Source organism: Diorhabda carinulata, chromosome 1 (genome assembly GCF_026250575.1).
Source record: "Diorhabda carinulata isolate Delta chromosome 1, icDioCari1.1, whole genome shotgun sequence".
Lineage (NCBI taxonomy): Eukaryota > Metazoa > Arthropoda > Insecta > Coleoptera > Chrysomelidae > Diorhabda > Diorhabda carinulata.
In genome coordinates this window covers 490001-508987 of record NC_079460.1, presented here as the reverse complement: position 1 = coordinate 508987, position 18987 = coordinate 490001, and the positions used below count along the sequence as shown (strand labels likewise).

Here is an 18987-nt window from a genome sequence, read left to right as displayed (position 1 = left end):
ACTTTTTATCTAAGTGGTAGACAAGTCTTTTCCTGTCTACCCAACTATCCCATATTTATTGAATCGAACTTACGACAGACCTAGTTTCAGTCCTAGAACTATGGTCTTGTGCATATGTGGTAAAACTTTCGCCACTGATACTGGGCTTCAGACCCATTTAAGAAGGCTACGCTGCCGGGGTGCACCCCCGGCTGACGGCAATGTTTGCTCCGTATGCAAACAAACTTATAAAACATACGCTGGAATGCGACAGCACATGCGGAGAGCACACCCCGTGGAGTACAATGAGGAGCTTGAGAATCTCTACGAAAAGCCTAATGCCCCCGTTGAATTCGAGGATGAGGACTATATAGAGATGGCCAAACACGAACTCGCCTATACTGGCCGTTTCATAAATAAACATCTCCAAAGTATCTATCCTAACCGTACAATCGACTCTATCAAATATAGACGGAAACAGGATAGATACAAGGAACTCCTCGAATTCTTAAGAAAAGAAAATAACATCGAGGCCCGCGTAGACGTTCTCGAACAACTTGAGAACGAAAACGCGCGGCCCCACGAGGAAGCAGAAGGCGAAGTAGTGGAGTTCTCTCTTCTCGAGAGTCCTAGAGGTCGAGGCAGGGACTCAAGCTTTAAAGATCGTCAGAGTCTTAATCCGAATGCTGAGGAGTTCGTACCCATTGCGATAGAACACCGGCACAATACAATCTCTACGTTTTTATACGATTATTGGCACGCTAATGACGGATGGAATACTTATGATAGCACTTTATTCCGTTACTCTCAATTCACCAACCTAGACCGCCATAGAGAGGGAGTGAGAAAAGAGGTGAATGAATATATTACTGCTCTCTTCAACGAAGCAGGGACTGGGAAGCCCAAAACGAAGGCAAACGGAAACCGCAGGGCCCCAGTCTTTAATAACAGGAACCATGAGCGTTCGTATAAATACAAAGTCGTCCAACGACGATATCGATCCGATCGAGCCGCTTTGGCGCGTGATATCCTAGACGGGAAACCGCTCTGGGGGGACGATATACTACCTGACATTGCGTCAATAGAGTCCGAGTACAGGGGCATATTCGGAAGTCCCTCTCTCCTAGACAACGAACCAATCTTAGATCAGAAAGAGGAACATAAACTGGACCAGCCAATTACAGAGTCAGACATCCTCTGGGCCATAAACACTTCAAAATCAGGGGCGGCTGGTCCAGACGCAGTGCCCCTGCTAGCTCTCAAAAAGGCCCCTGTGAAGAGATTGGTTCTATTGTATAATGTCATGTTTCTCTTTGGAGTTACTCCCGAGGTGCTCCGAGGGAACAGGACAACACTTATTCCAAAAGGGGGGGACCGACGCTTGATTAACAACTGGAGACCGATCACAATATCATCGGTCATTGTCAGGGTGTTTCATCGTGTCCTCGGTAAGCGCTTCTCGGCGTTACCGATACACGCCAACCAAAGAGGTTTCATGAAGATCGATGGTGTCCTGTTGAATAACATCTCACTCCAAACGCTCATCAAGGAAAGAAGACGTAGAGTTAAGCCATACAACATCTTGTCGTTGGACCTTTCTAAAGCCTTCGACACAGTATCGCAATGGTCCATCCTACGAGCTCTGAACAGGTTCGGTATAGACGAAACAACTAAAAGGTATATAATGGACTCATACCAAAAATCTTATACCATAGTCTCTGCTGGCAACAAGAAAACCAGGAGAATAAACATCGATAGAGGCGTAAAGCAGGGAGACCCTTTATCGCCCTATCTTTTTAATTTAGTAGTGGACGAGTTGGTTTGCGAACTAGAGAATGGTGGGTCGGGCATACCTGTCTCAGATGACATGAAGGTGTCAGTACTAGCGTACGCGGATGACCTAGTGCTGTTGGCCGAGTCTGTCAAGGGTGCCACTAAGCAGCTTAGAACTGTTACTGAGTTCTTTGCGAAGCGAGGGATGTCGATTAACCCGACAAAGAGTGTTGCCATATCGGTTAACGTCAACCGAGGCAACAAACACTCTTACGTGGTTACTCGGCCTCTATTCGCGGCAGAGGGTCAGTTCATCCGCCAATTAACACCTCAGGATATGTTTAAATACCTGGGCAGGCGGTATGGAGTCATGGGACAGACTCGATCCACCATTTCCGACCTCAAAATCCAGCTCGACAGAATAAACAAAGCAGGACTACAACCAGCACAGAAACTGAACATCATTAAACATTTCTTGTTGCCGCGCATACAAGATCAACTCCAAAGCGCCATAGTCACCAAGAAAACTTTAAAAGCCGCTGATACGATCATCAGAGTATCCGTTAGAAAGTTTCTTGGTCTGAACCGAACATGTGCTGATGCTTATCTGCATGCCCCTATAAGAGGTGGCGGCCTGGGTATAACTTGCTTATCCCAACAAGTGCCCGCCATTATGAAAAGACGCTTTAATAACTTGATAAATAGTGCTACGCCAACAACGGCAGCTGTTCTTTCCCTGCCTTATAGCGTCAAACTATATGAAAAACTGTTGAAGTGGACAAATAACAGCGGCGGCAGCAGTAGCATCATCGCACGGCAAATGATCGAGAGGCTGGAAAACGGATATTCCGGAAATGGTCTTCATCAAGGTGACTGCTCCACAGAAAGTGGTAGCTGGGTCAACAACCCTCCGCCCTACTGGTCAGGGTCAGATTTTAAAAGAGCTGTGCAACTTCGAGGCAATCTCCTTCCTACTAAGGGCATCCCGTCCAATCCACTACATGAGAGAAAATGTAGGATGGGATGTGATCGTAACGAGTCACTTAGCCATGTTTTACAAAAATGTCCTGCGTCACATTGGCAAAGAATAAGGCGGCATGACCAGCTCGTTACGCTAACGCGAAAAATTGCCGAGAAGAAAGGATGGGTAGTAGAAGTTGAACCCCACATTAGATGCATCGACGGCGCATTAAAGAAACCCGATCTCGTGCTCCAGATGGGTTCAAGAGCAATAGTGTGCGACATTGCCGTCAGCTGGGAGGGACCTAGCTCCCTTTCCCTAGCCGCTCTGAATAAGAGCGCCATTTATAGCGAGCCACGCTTCCTAAGTGCCATGACATCCCGATACCCTGGGAAACATATCGTCGTGGCCCCTCTAGTCGTGGGAGCGCGTGGAATCTGGTGTCGAGATAATAATATCATTTCTAGTATTCTCGGCTTTTCTAAGCAAGACATCAGATCTTACATTACCAAAACTATTATTGGCAGCCTCTCCATTCATCGCTATTTTATGGCTCAATCTTAAATAGGCTGATGAAACATATTCCCGGAATAAGAAGCCTCTATATGATTTTCGCCCGAAGGTGTACTACCATTAGTTATAGGTAGATTTAATATTTTATATATTATATTATATTTTATTTTACAGAACATCCACCTTCGGCTATCGAGGACCACTGTGCACTTCCAGACCTGGTACTTGGGAACAGGGACTGGGGGTGTCGTGGTTTCCATTCATTAGCGCACCAGCCAACTACTGCTGGGAAATACAATGTCTTGGCCTCGCTTTGGAAAGGAGTCCGTCCTGGAAAGTGGCGCGGACTATGAAAACGAAATATTGGCGGGGCAGGTTAATTCCTAAGGCCCCATGTCGTGCTGTTGTGGCCACCGAGGCCCACCCTTATTGATTTAAGGGTCCAGGGTGAACCAGGGTGGCACGTAGTCCCCACTGAAGGGACTGGCAAATGGAAGAGGCGGGGTTTAGGACCTTGTATGCGACAGGCCACTTTGACTGCATGATGACAAGTGTTGAGAACTGGCTCTGTCCAGGTCCGTAAAAAGACACACATTTCTGATAGCCAAATGCCTCGTCATCTAATTAGTGACGCGCATGAATGGATTAACGAGATTCCCACTGTCCCTACCCACTCACTTTTTATCCGAACTCGGTAGAGAACGGACACGTTTGCTTCAGTGACGTTAATCGACGGTGATCTCAAATATCCTTATTTCATGCCGCGTGCACGTGACGAAGTGATGAACAGTGTTTTTATTGTATTGCGTGGTAAGTAAAAAGAAAAAAAAGAAAGAAACTTTATCTCAAATAATCTTTATTCCAAACCGTGTGCACGTGATAAAGTGATGAACATTTTTATTATTTTATGTTGTAAGTAAAAAGAAAGAAAAAAAAAAAAAACTTTTTACCTCTATATTCTCGGCTCCAAACTGCGCGCACGTGTTAAAGTGCTGAACAGTATTTATATTATATTACATTATTTGTAAGTAGAAAAAAAAAAAAAAAAAAAAAAAAAACTTTTATCTCTTAAATTCTCGGCTTCAAATCGCGTGCACGTGTTAAAGTGCTGGACAATATTTATATTATATTTAGTTTAAATTAGTATACAGGAACAATATATGAACAATGGATATAACCGAAAGTGATTTTTCGGAAACGAGCGGGAAAAATGACATGACGGGAACGCTGAGCGAACCCGTACTTAAATATAAAAAATCGACTAAGAGAACACCAAAGCAAAAAAAAAAGACAGGAAACTGACTCAGAAGAAGAAGAAGAAGAGGAAGCAGGACAAACAAGACCACAACAGGAAACAAGTATGACAGATATAATGAAAAGGACGAAGACATTGACCAAAACAGTAGAACAGGCCATAACCAGAAGCTCACCAGAGTCCAAGGGAAAGATCAGCTTTACCAAAAAAGACCAACTGACTGTACGGGAAGCAATGACCGAAATGCAACAACTGGTTCATACACTCATAGCTGTTGCATATGACCAAGAAGTAATGATCAACAGACTAAAGACTAACACGGACAAAGACAAAAATAACGACAAACTAGACATGATCTTGAATAAAGTAAACGACCTAGAGAGCAGACTGAACAAAGTGTCAACCCCAACACCTCCACAACCTAAAGCCACCCACCAAAACCTCCCGACTCAACCCACAACAAGGACATACGCCTCGCTGGTTGCACAAGCACCACAACCACAGACTTGGAACTCCCCCCCGAAAACACCGAGAGTTTTCGAGACCCTGGTCAAAAACGACACAGAGGACCCTCAGAGAGCTCTCGATATTGTTAAAAAAATTGTCAAACCAACTGACATAGAGACCATAAGAAGAACTAAAACCGGAATAATCCTTATAAACAAAGACAAAGACACACAAACAAAAATAAAAGAAAAACTAGACAACAACACAAATCTAAAGACAAAAGCAATGACGACGCAACAGGACCCGATAGTACTCATCACAGGCGTACAAAAAGGAACAAAAGCCGAAGATCTACTTCAAGACATACTAAACGAGAACGAGGACTTACAACGACAATTCGGGAATAGAATTAAAACAGAGTGCAAGAGACTCGGAGGTAGACCATGTCGCAATCCTTACAAGGAAAATATACTGCTTCAGTGCCCAACCGACATCTTCAGAGCCATTATGACAAAAGGACACATATACATAGACCTGACGAAACTCTACACACAAGAACACATCCCGGTGACCCTATGCTTCAAATGCAGCAGATACGGACACTCGGCCAAATACTGCACTGACCAAAAATACACCTGCTACCGGTGCGGAGACGCACACGACCCAAAAACATGTACAACGACAGACGTTAATTGCCACAATTGCAGACTGCTTAGATTACCACAAACAAGACACGAAGCAAGAGACAGAAACTGCCCAATTTACATAAAAAAACTGAACGAGACAAGACGCAACATTAACTACTAAAACACACACACACACACACACACACACACACAAAACAAAAGACAAACTAGAAACTCACAAACACAAAACACACAACAACATAGATGACAATAAAATTTTTACAGCATAATAGCGGAAAGGGTAAAAGAGCGACAGACCAGCTGCTACAAACATGTAACGAACAAGACATCGACATAATCCTAATACAAGAGCCATTCCACGACATAAAGCCACCTCCTAACTACATAATAACGAGACACAATAAACATAGCAAAACATGTACAATCACAAAGGCCGTGTACAAACCGATTACGATCACCTCTATGACTGACGAGAATACCACAACCATCCAAATACAATTACAAGACACAACAATACACATCATCAATATATACGACGAGCCAGGGGGCAATAGAAATAAAAGACTAGATAGACACAGAAGGAAAATAGAGGAAATAAAAAACCCCTTTATACTGGCAGGAGACTTCAACGCCAAAAACACCGGATGGGGAGGAGACATAAATGACGACAGAGGAGAGGACATACTGGACTGGATAACTTCGAGAACTTACTTTATAAATAACACACATGACAGCCCACCGACATTTATTAGCAACAGAGGGAAAAGCTGGGTAGACTTGACTATTACAAAGGAAATAACCTTAACGGACTGGATCGTACATAACGAGGAGACACTCAGCGACCACGCATATATAACATACAACATAAGACAAAACATGAGATATGATCGACAAAAAACAAACAAGACAAAATATGACTTTAACAACACAGATAACGAGAAAATTAAAAGAATCACGGATAATCTTGACTGGACCCTGCTCCACGACGTAGAAAGTACAGCGCAAAAATACCAAAACAACTACGTTAAAATCATGGAAAACGGGCTAAAAAAAGAAAAAAGGAAAAAAAGAAAAAAAACTCAAATATGGTGGACCCAAGAGCTGACCAGACTAAGACAGAAAACGAACAAGAAACGAAAACAATATCAACAAGAACAAAACACAATAGAAAGAGCAATTAAACTAAACATATACAGAGAACAAAGAAGAATATACAAAAAAGAGATAAAAAGAAATAAAATAAACTCACTACGCCAATTTCTCACCGACAATGACCCGGATAATCCATGGGAAACAGCATATAGAATACTAAGAGCAGGGACCACAACCGACTACTCACTCAAAACGATAGAAAAACAGGACGGAACGTGGACAACTACAAGAGAGGAGACAATAATGACTTTACACGAAATGTACTTCCCCCCAGACGACATACAAAACGACACCCCACTACAAACCGAAAAAAGAAAAAATATGACCAGAGACTTTACGACACCCGAAGACCCGATCTTTACAGAACAAGAGGTACAGTGGACAGTAGCAATAATGAAAAACAAAAAAGCGACATCAAATGACAATATACCAAAAGAAATAATAAACATAACAAACGAATACAACGTCAAAGAACTAACATCACTATATAACGCATGCCTACAAGAAGGACACTTTCCTAACATTTGGAAGACCGCAGACATGGTGTGGTTACCAAAAAAGAACGGCTCCAAAAGACCAATCTGCCTGCTACCAACACTAGGGAAAATTCTCGACAAAATGACAGCAAAAAGACTAACTTACTACCTAGAACAGACAAACAATATTGACGAGAGGCAATACGGTTTCAGAGAGGGACGGACAACCACAGAAGCCATCGACAAAATAATCACAAAAATAAGACACAACAAAGACCACAAAATACATACGTTGGTCATAACATTAGACATGAGCAACGCATTTAACACAGCCTGGACACCACAAGTGGTAGACATACTAAGACAAAAAAATACACCACGAAACATCGCTAAACTATGCACCGACTTCCTTAAGCACAGACACATGCGAACCGAAAACATAGAAACCGACACACACAGAGGATGCCCACAAGGCTCCAGCCTCGGACCGGCTCTCTGGAATCTAATTATGGAGGACTGGTTCAGGTACTTAGACGAGACAGGAGGACTAGACATAGACGACATGATTCAAGCCTTTGCGGACGACCAAATAATCCTATTGACGGGAACCTCACTAAACGTTCTAGAGCGGAAATGGAGGAGCATCTGGGCCGCTTGCACAAAATGGGCTGAAAACCAAAAACTGACTTACAACAAAGAGAAGACAGAAATTATGTTCATACCCTACAAAACAACGAGACAACCGAGACTAAAAATGGACGGACGTACAGTACAAATTAAAGACAACATAGAATATTTAGGACTGACAATTGACACAGGACTGCTATTCTTGGACCACATCAAAAAAGTTAGAAAAAAAACCTCTGACATAGCGAGTAAACTGATAGCAGTCACGGGAAGAAAATGGGGACGAAAACCGTTAATACTTCGACACATATACGAACACGCAATAAAACCTATGGTACTTTACGCCTCAGAAATATGGGGACATAGATACAAAGACTCCAGAATAATTAGACAACTAAGAGCAACAGAAAGACCCTACTTACTAGCTATAACAAAAGCATACAGGACAACACCCACCTCGGCCCTGCATGTGCTTGCGGGGGTAACCCCCCTACAGGCGGACGCCGGGGCGAGATGGGAAACGTACATCAGACGAAAACCGCTACTAAACACGCTTCATACCTACACAACTGACAAACCACATCCGACCAGAAGACCACTACAACTACGTTTAACAGACGAGACACAAGAAGAACAAACTTCACAACTGCACATCTACACTGACGCTAGCAAAAAAGACGAGAGTTCAACCATAGGAATCTACATAAAAAACACCATACAAAAATACTATAAAATAAAGGTAACCACTACATGCGACATCAACACGCTCGAGATGTACGCTATATACATGGGAACAACAATACTACTCGAACTAGCGCAAAATACACCATCGACGGAAGTAACAATACATACAGACTCAAAGAACGCAATATACACACTACAACACATGAATACTAACACAAAAATCACAGCAAAACTGACAAAAAATATACAAGACCTTGAACAAACGGGAAAAACGATTACGATACAATACACAAACAGACAACGTCACGGAATGCAAATAGCAGATAGGTTAGCGAAAGAGGCGCACGAACAACCGGAACAGACAACTAAACTTTTCACCAAAAACATGTACAAACAAGAACGACATACCCTTGCAATGAGACATTGGCAACAGCTATGGGACAACGAAACAACAGGACGCAAAACCTATGAGTGGATAAAACACACGAAACATAAGTACGCAGACCTGAACTGGAAAACAATACAAGCACTTACCGGACACGGACATATCCAAACATATTACGAGCGTTTCAACTTACGAGAAACAGACGGTAACTGCACACACTGCCAGACTCCGGAGACTATACAACATGTAAGAAATGACTGCACAGAACACGACAGACTGCAAGCCAGAACCATACTCACAACAAGACTCAGGACACTTGACATTCAATACCCGCCAACAGACATAGACATACACAACGAGACGATCGCCGTATGGCTGAACGAGTGGGCGCAACAGACCATCCATGACGACGAAACAAATTGAATAAAGGGCTCTTTAAGCAGTATGACAACAAAACAAAAAAAAAAAAAATTCTATTCCCAGACTACAGATTGCGAAGAACGAACTATCGGGACCTGCCTGGACACACGACAAAAACATACCAAAATATAGACAAAAGACAGAAAAGACCAGACTAACGAAAGTATATAAGTTTAAAAATAGTATATTGTTATATTTAGAAATAAGTTATTTAGCTTTAAGTATCGTATGTAAATTCTAAAATAGGACAAAGAAAAAAAAAAAAAAAAAAAAAAAAATTTGGGATCTTCTTCCCCGCTCATTTTTAGGAGTAGAGGAGATGGGATGGGTTCTCTTGACAGTGGTCTCGGTGGATTCTGGGCGGAAACTAGCCTTATGCCGCAAGGTAGGTGGGCCGTGGCACTGCGTAATATCACCACGGTGATGGATGCAGTGTCACAAACCTCGGTAACGTGTCCCTACCCACTCACTTTTTATCCGAACTCGGTAGAGAACGGACACGTTTGCTTCAGTGGCGTTAATCGACGGTGATCTCAAATATCCTTATTTCATGCCGCGTGCACGTGACGAAGTGATGAACAGTGTTTTTATTGTATTGCGTGGTAAGTAAAAAGAAAAAAAAGAAAGAAACTTTATCTCAAATAATCTTTATTCCAAACCGTGTGCACGTGATAAAGTGATGAACATTTTTATTATTTTATGTTGTAAGTAAAAAGAAAGAAAAAAAAAAAAAACTTTTTACCTCTATATTCTCGGCTCCAAACCGCGCGCACGTGTTAAAGTGCTGAACAGTATTTATATTATATTACATTATTTGTAAGTAGAAAAAAAAAAAAAAAAAAAAAAAAAAAAAAAAAACTTTTATCTCTTAAATTCTCGGCTTCAAATCGCGTGCACGTGTTAAAGTGCTGGACAATATTTACATTATATTTAGTTTAAATTAGTATACAGGAACAATATATGAACAATGGATATAACCGAAAGTGATTTTTCGGAAACGAGCGGGAAAAATGACATGACGGGAACGCTGAGCGAACCCGTACTTAAATATAAAAAATCGACTAAGAGAACACCAAAGCAAAAAAAAAGACAGGAAACTGACTCAGAAGAAGAAGAAGAAGAGGAAGCAGGACAAACAAGACCACAACAGGAAACAAGTATGACAGATATAATGAAAAGGACGAAGACATTGACCAAAACAGTAGAACAGGCCATAACCAGAAGCTCACCAGAGTCCAAGGGAAAGATCAGCTTTACCAAAAAAGACCAACTGACTGTACGGGAAGCAATGACCGAAATGCAACAACTGGTTCATACACTCATAGCTGTTGCATATGACCAAGAAGTAATGATCAACAGACTAAAGACTAACATGGACAAAGACAAAAATAACGACAAACTAGACATGATCTTAAATAAAGTAAACGACCTAGAGAGCAGACTGAACAAAGTGTCAACCCCAACACCTCCACAACCTAAAGCCACCCACCAAAACCTCCCGACTCAACCCACAACAAGGACATACGCCTCGCTGGTTGCACAAGCACCACAACCACAGACTTGGAACTCCCCCCCGAAAACACCGAGAGTTTTCGAGACCCTGGTCAAAAACGACACAGAGGACCCTCAGAGAGCTCTCGATATTGTTAAAAAAATTGTCAAACCAACTGACATAGAGACCATAAGAAGAACTAAAACCGGAATAATCCTTATAAACAAAGACAAAGACACACAAACAAAAATAAAAGAAAAACTAGACAACAACACAAATCTAAAGACAAAAGCAATGACGACGCAACAGGACCCGATAGTACTCATCACAGGCGTACAAAAAGGAACAAAAGCCGAAGATCTACTTCAAGACATACTAAACGAGAACGAGGACTTACAACGACAATTCGGGAATAGAATTAAAACAGAGTGCAAGAGACTCGGAGGTAGACCATGTCGCAATCCTTACAAGGAAAATATACTGCTTCAGTGCCCAACCGACATCTTCAGAGCCATTATGACAAAAGGACACATATACATAGACCTGACGAAACTCTACACACAAGAACACATCCCGGTGACCCTATGCTTCAAATGCAGCAGATACGGACACTCGGCCAAATACTGCACTGACCAAAAATACACCTGCTACCGGTGCGGAGACGCACACGACCCAAAAACATGTACAACGACAGACGTTAATTGCCACAATTGCAGACTGCTTAGATTACCACAAACAAGACACGAAGCAAGAGACAGAAACTGCCCAATTTACATAAAAAAACTGAACGAGACAAGACGCAACATTAACTACTAAAACACACACACACACACACACACACACACACACACAAAACAAAAGACAAACTAGAAACTCACAAACACAAAACACACAACAACATAGATGACAATAAAATTTTTACAGCATAATAGCGGAAAGGGTAAAAGAGCGACAGACCAGCTGCTACAAACATGTAACGAACAAGACATCGACATAATCCTAATACAAGAGCCATTCCACGACATAAAGCCACCTCCTAACTACATAATAACGAGACACAATAAACATAGCAAAACATGTACAATCACAAAGGCCGTGTACAAACCGATTACGATCACCTCTATGACTGACGAGAATACCACAACCATCCAAATACAATTACAAGACACAACAATACACATCATCAATATATACGACGAGCCAGGGGGCAATAGAAATAAAAGACTAGATAGACACAGAAGGAAAATAGAGGAAATAAAAAACCCCTTTATACTGGCAGGAGACTTCAACGCCAAAAACACCGGATGGGGAGGAGACATAAATGACGACAGAGGAGAGGACATACTGGACTGGATAACTTCGAGAACTTACTTTATAAATAACACACATGACAGCCCACCGACATTTATTAGCAACAGAGGGAAAAGCTGGGTAGACTTGACTATTACAAAGGAAATAACCTTAACGGACTGGATCGTACATAACGAGGAGACACTCAGCGACCACGCATATATAACATACAACATAAGACAAAACATGAGATATGATCGACAAAAAACAAACAAGACAAAATATGACTTTAACAACACAGATAACGAGAAAATTAAAAGAATCACGGATAATCTTGACTGGACCCTGCTCCACGACGTAAAAAGTACAGCGCAAAAATACCAAAACAACTACGTTAAAATCATGGAAAACGGGCTAAAAAAAGAAAAAAGGAAAAAAAGAAAAAAAACTCAAATATGGTGGACCCAAGAGCTGACCAGACTAAGACAGAAAACGAACAAGAAACGAAAACAATATCAACAAGAACAAAACACAATAGAAAGAGCAATTAAACTAAACATATACAGAGAACAAAGAAGAATATACAAAAAAGAGATAAAAAGAAATAAAATAAACTCACTACGCCAATTTCTCACCGACAATGACCCGGATAATCCATGGGAAACAGCATATAGAATACTAAGAGCAGGGACCACAACCGACTACTCACTCAAAACGATAGAAAAACAGGACGGAACGTGGACAACTACAAGAGAGGAGACAATAATGACTTTACACGAAATGTACTTCCCCCCAGACGACATACAAAACGACACCCCACTACAAACCGAAAAAAGAAAAAATATGACCAGAGACTTTACGACACCCGAAGACCCGATCTTTACAGAACAAGAGGTACAGTGGACAGTAGCAATAATGAAAAACAAAAAAGCGACATCAAATGACAATATACCAAAAGAAATAATAAACATAACAAACGAATACAACGTCAAAGAACTAACATCACTATATAACGCATGCCTACAAGAAGGACACTTTCCTAACATTTGGAAGACCGCAGACATGGTGTGGTTACCAAAAAAGAACGGCTCCAAAAGACCAATCTGCCTGCTACCAACACTAGGGAAAATTCTCGACAAAATGACAGCAAAAAGACTAACTTACTACCTAGAACAGACAAACAATATTGACGAGAGGCAATACGGTTTCAGAGAGGGACGGACAACCACAGAAGCCATCGACAAAATAATCACAAAAATAAGACACAACAAAGACCACAAAATACATACGTTGGTCATAACATTAGACATGAGCAACGCATTTAACACAGCCTGGACACCACAAGTGGTAGACATACTAAGACAAAAAAATACACCACGAAACATCGCTAAACTATGCACCGACTTCCTTAAGCACAGACACATACGAACCGAAAACATAGAAACCGACACACACAGAGGATGCCCACAAGGCTCCAGCCTCGGACCGGCTCTCTGGAATCTAATTATGGAGGACTGGTTCAGGTACTTAGACGAGACAGGAGGACTAGACATAGACGACATGATTCAAGCCTTTGCGGACGACCAAATAATCCTATTGACGGGAACCTCACTAAACGTTCTAGAGCGGAAATGGAGGAGCATCTGGGCCGCTTGCACAAAATGGGCTGAAAACCAAAAACTGACTTACAACAAAGAGAAGACAGAAATTATGTTCATACCCTACAAAACAACGAGACAACCGAGACTAAAAATGGACGGACGTACAGTACAAATTAAAGACAACATAGAATATTTAGGACTGACAATTGACACAGGACTGCTATTCTTGGACCACATCAAAAAAGTTAGAAAAAAAACCTCTGACATAGCGAGTAAACTGATAGCAGTCACGGGAAGAAAATGGGGACGAAAACCGTTAATACTTCGACACATATACGAACACGCAATAAAACCTATGGTACTTTACGCCTCAGAAATATGGGGACATAGATACAAAGACTCCAGAATAATTAGACAACTAAGAGCAACAGAAAGACCCTACTTACTAGCTATAACAAAAGCATACAGGACAACACCCACCTCGGCCCTGCATGTGCTTGCGGGGGTAACCCCCCTACAGGCGGACGCCGGGGCGAGATGGGAAACGTACATCAGACGAAAACCGCTACTAAACACGCTTCATACCTACACAACTGACAAACCACATCCGACCAGAAGACCACTACAACTACGTTTAACAGACGAGACACAAGAAGAACAAACTTCACAACTGCACATCTACACTGACGCTAGCAAAAAAGACGAGAGTTCAACCATAGGAATCTACATAAAAAACACCATACAAAAATACTATAAAATAAAGGTAACCACTACATGCGACATCAACACGCTCGAGATGTACGCTATATACATGGGAACAACAATACTACTCGAACTAGCGCAAAATACACCATCGACGGAAGTAACAATACATACAGACTCAAAGAACGCAATATACACACTACAACACATGAATACTAACACAAAAATCACAGCAAAACTGACAAAAAATATACAAGACCTTGAACAAACGGGAAAAACGATTACGATACAATACACAAACAGACAACGTCACGGAATGCAAATAGCAGATAGGTTAGCGAAAGAGGCGCACGAACAACCGGAACAGACAACTAAACTTTTCACCAAAAACATGTACAAACAAGAACGACATACCCTTGCAATGAGACATTGGCAACAGCTATGGGACAACGAAACAACAGGACGCAAAACCTATGAGTGGATAAAACACACGAAACATAAGTACGCAGACCTGAACTGGAAAACAATACAAGCACTTACCGGACACGGACATATCCAAACATATTACGAGCGTTTCAACTTACGAGAAACAGACGGTAACTGCACACACTGCCAGACTCCGGAGACTATACAACATGTAAGAAATGACTGCACAGAACACGACAGACTGCAAGCCAGAACCATACTCACAACAAGACTCAGGACACTTGACATTCAATACCCGCCAACAGACATAGACATACACAACGAGACGATCGCCGTATGGCTGAACGAGTGGGCGCAACAGACCATCCATGACGACGAAACAAATTGAATAAAGGGCTCTTTAAGCAGTATGACAACAAAACAAAAAAAAAAAAAATTCTATTCCCAGACTACAGATTGCGAAGAACGAACTATCGGGACCTGCCTGGACACACGACAAAAACATACCAAAATATAGACAAAAGACAGAAAAGACCAGACTAACGAAAGTATATAAGTTTAAAAATAGTATATTGTTATATTTAGAAATAAGTTATTTAGCTTTAAGTATCGTATGTAAATTCTAAAATAGGACAAAGAAAAAAAAAAAAAAAAAAAAAAAAATTTGGGATCTTCTTCCCCGCTCATTTTTAGGAGTAGAGGAGATGGGATGGGTTCTCTTGACAGTGGTCTCGGTGGATTCTGGGCGGAAACTAGCCTTATGCCGCAAGGTAGGTGGGCCGTGGCACTGCGTAATATCACCACGGTGATGGATGCAGTGTCACAAACCTCGGTAACGTGTCCCTACCCACTCACTTTTTATCCGAACTCGGTAGAGAACGGACACGTTTGCTTCAGTGGCGTTAATCGACGGTGATCTCAAATATCCTTATTTCATGCCGCGTGCACGTGACGAAGTGATGAACAGTGTTTTTATTGTATTGCGTGGTAAGTAAAAAGAAAAAAAAGAAAGAAACTTTATCTCAAATAATCTTTATTCCAAACCGTGTGCACGTGATAAAGTGATGAACATTTTTATTATTTTATGTTGTAAGTAAAAAGAAAGAAAAAAAAAAAAAACTTTTTACCTCTATATTCTCGGCTCCAAACCGCGCGCACGTGTTAAAGTGCTGAACAGTATTTATATTATATTACATTATTTGTAAGTAGAAAAAAAAAAAAAAAAAAAAAAAAAACTTTTATCTCTTAAATTCTCGGCTTCAAATCGCGTGCACGTGTTAAAGTGCTGGACAATATTTATATTATATTTAGTTTAAATTAGTATACAGGAACAATATATGAACAATGGATATAACCGAAAGTGATTTTTCGGAAACGAGCGGGAAAAATGACATGACGGGAACGCTGAGCGAACCCGTACTTAAATATAAAAAATCGACTAAGAGAACACCAAAGCAAAAAAAAAGACAGGAAACTGACTCAGAAGAAGAAGAAGAAGAGGAAGCAGGACAAACAAGACCACAACAGGAAACAAGTATGACAGATATAATGAAAAGGACGAAGACATTGACCAAAACAGTAGAACAGGCCATAACCAGAAGCTCACCAGAGTCCAAGGGAAAGATCAGCTTTACCAAAAAAGACCAACTGACTGTACGGGAAGCAATGACCGAAATGCAACAACTGGTTCATACACTCATAGCTGTTGCATATGACCAAGAAGTAATGATCAACAGACTAAAGACTAACACGGACAAAGACAAAAATAACGACAAACTAGACATGATCTTGAATAAAGTAAACGACCTAGAGAGCAGACTGAACAAAGTGTCAACCCCAACACCTCCACAACCTAAAGCCACCCACCAAAACCTCCCGACTCAACCCACAACAAGGACATACGCCTCGCTGGTTGCACAAGCACCACAACCACAGACTTGGAACTCCCCCCCGAAAACACCGAGAGTTTTCGAGACCCTGGTCAAAAACGACACAGAGGACCCTCAGAGAGCTCTCGATATTGTTAAAAAAATTGTCAAACCAACTGACATAGAGACCATAAGAAGAACTAAAACCGGAATAATCCTTATAAACAAAGACAAAGACACACAAACAAAAATAAAAGAAAAACTAGACAACAACACAAATCTAAAGACAAAAGCAATGACGACGCAACAGGACCCGATAGTACTCATCACAGGCGTACAAAAAGGAACAAAAGCCGAAGATCTACTTCAAGACATACTAAACGAGAACGAGGACTTACAACGACAATTCGGGAATAGAATTAAAACAGAGTGCAAGAGACTCGGAGGTAGACCATGTCGCAATCCTTACAAGGAAAATATACTGCTTCAGTGCCCAACCGACATCTTCAGAGCCATTATGACAAAAGGACACATATACATAGACCTGACGAAACTCTACACACAAGAACACATCCCGGTGACCCTATGCTTCAAATGCAGCAGATACGGACACTCGGCCAAATACTGCACTGACCAAAAATACACCTGCTACCGGTGCGGAGACGCACACGACCCAAAAACATGTACAACGACAGACGTTAATTGCCACAATTGCAGACTGCTTAGATTACCACAAACAAGACACGAAGCAAGAGACAGAAACTGCCCAATTTACATAAAAAAACTGAACGAGACAAGACGCAACATTAACTACTAAAACACACACACACACACACACACACACACAAAACAAAAGACAAACTAGAAACTCACAAACACAAAACACACAACAACATAGATGACAATAAAATTTTTACAGCATAATAGCGGAAAGGGTAAAAGAGCGACAGACCAGCTGCTACAAACATGTAACGAACAAGACATCGACATAATCCTAATACAAGAGCCATTCCACGACATAAAGCCACCTCCTAACTACATAATAACGAGACACAATAAACATAGCAAAACATGTACAATCACAAAGGCCGTGTACAAACCGATTACGATCACCTCTATGACTGACGAGAATACCACAACCATCCAAATACAATTACAAGACACAACAATACACATCATCAATATATACGACGAGCCAGGGGGCAATAGAAATAAAAGACTAGATAGACACAGAAGGAAAATAGAGGAAATAAAAAACCCCTTTATACTGGCAGGAGACTTCAACGCCAAAAACACCGGATGGGGAGGAGACATAAATGACGACAGAGGAGAGGACATACTGGACTGGATAACTTCGAGAACTTACTTTATAAATAACACACATGACAGCCCACCGACATTTATTAGCAACAGAGGGAAAAGCTGGGTAGACTTGACTATTACAAAGGAAATAACCTTAACGGACTGGATCGTACATAACGAGGAGACACTCAGCGACCACGCATATATAACATACAACATAAGACAAAACATGAGATATGATCGACAAAAAACAAACAAGACAAAATATGACTTTAACAACACAGATAACGAGAAAATTAAAAGAATCACGGATAATCTTGACTGGACCCTGCTCCACGACGTAGAAAGTACAGCGCAAAAATACCAAAACAACTACGTTAAAATCATGGAAAACGGGCTAAAAAAAGAAAAAAGGAAAAAAAGAAAAAAAACTCAAATATGGTGGACCCAAGAGCTGACCAGACTAAGACAGAAAACGAACAAGAAACGAAAACAATATCAACAAGAACAAAACACAATAGAAAGAGCAATTAAACTAAACATATACAGAGAACAAAGAAGAATATACAAAAAAGAGATAAAAAGAAATAAAATAAACTCACTACGCCAATTTCTCACCGACAATGACCCGGATAATCCATGGGAAACAGCATATAGAATACTAAGAGCAGGGACCACAACCGACTACTCACTCAAAACGATAGAAAAACAGGACGGAACGTGGACAACTACAAGAGAGGAGACAATAATGACTTTACACGAAATGTACTTCCCCCCAGACGACATACAAAACGACACCCCACTACAAACCGAAAAAAGAAAAAATATGACCAGAGACTTTACGACACCCGAAGACCCGATCTTTACAGAACAAGAGGTACAGTGGACAGTAGCAATAATGAAAAACAAAAAAGCGACATCAAATGACAATATACCAAAAGAAATAATAAACATAACAAACGAATACAACGTCAAAGAACTAACATC

General features: G+C 41.1%; 2 protein-coding genes across 2 annotated transcripts; both read left to right on the top strand.

Moving 5' to 3' along the window:
- Nucleotides 1-7345: 7345 nt before the first annotated feature.
- LOC130901828 (uncharacterized) lies at nucleotides 7346-9322 on the top strand. The gene has a single exon (XM_057813452.1). It carries the CDS (start codon nucleotides 7346-7348, stop codon nucleotides 9320-9322), a length of 1977 nt encoding a protein of 658 aa, XP_057669435.1.
- A 3919-nt stretch (nucleotides 9323-13241) lies between these two features.
- LOC130901821 (uncharacterized) lies at nucleotides 13242-15218 on the top strand. Its single transcript, XM_057813439.1, has one exon. The coding sequence runs from the start codon at nucleotides 13242-13244 to the stop codon at nucleotides 15216-15218; it is 1977 nt and encodes a 658-aa protein (XP_057669422.1).
- Nucleotides 15219-18987: the final 3769 nt, after the last annotated feature.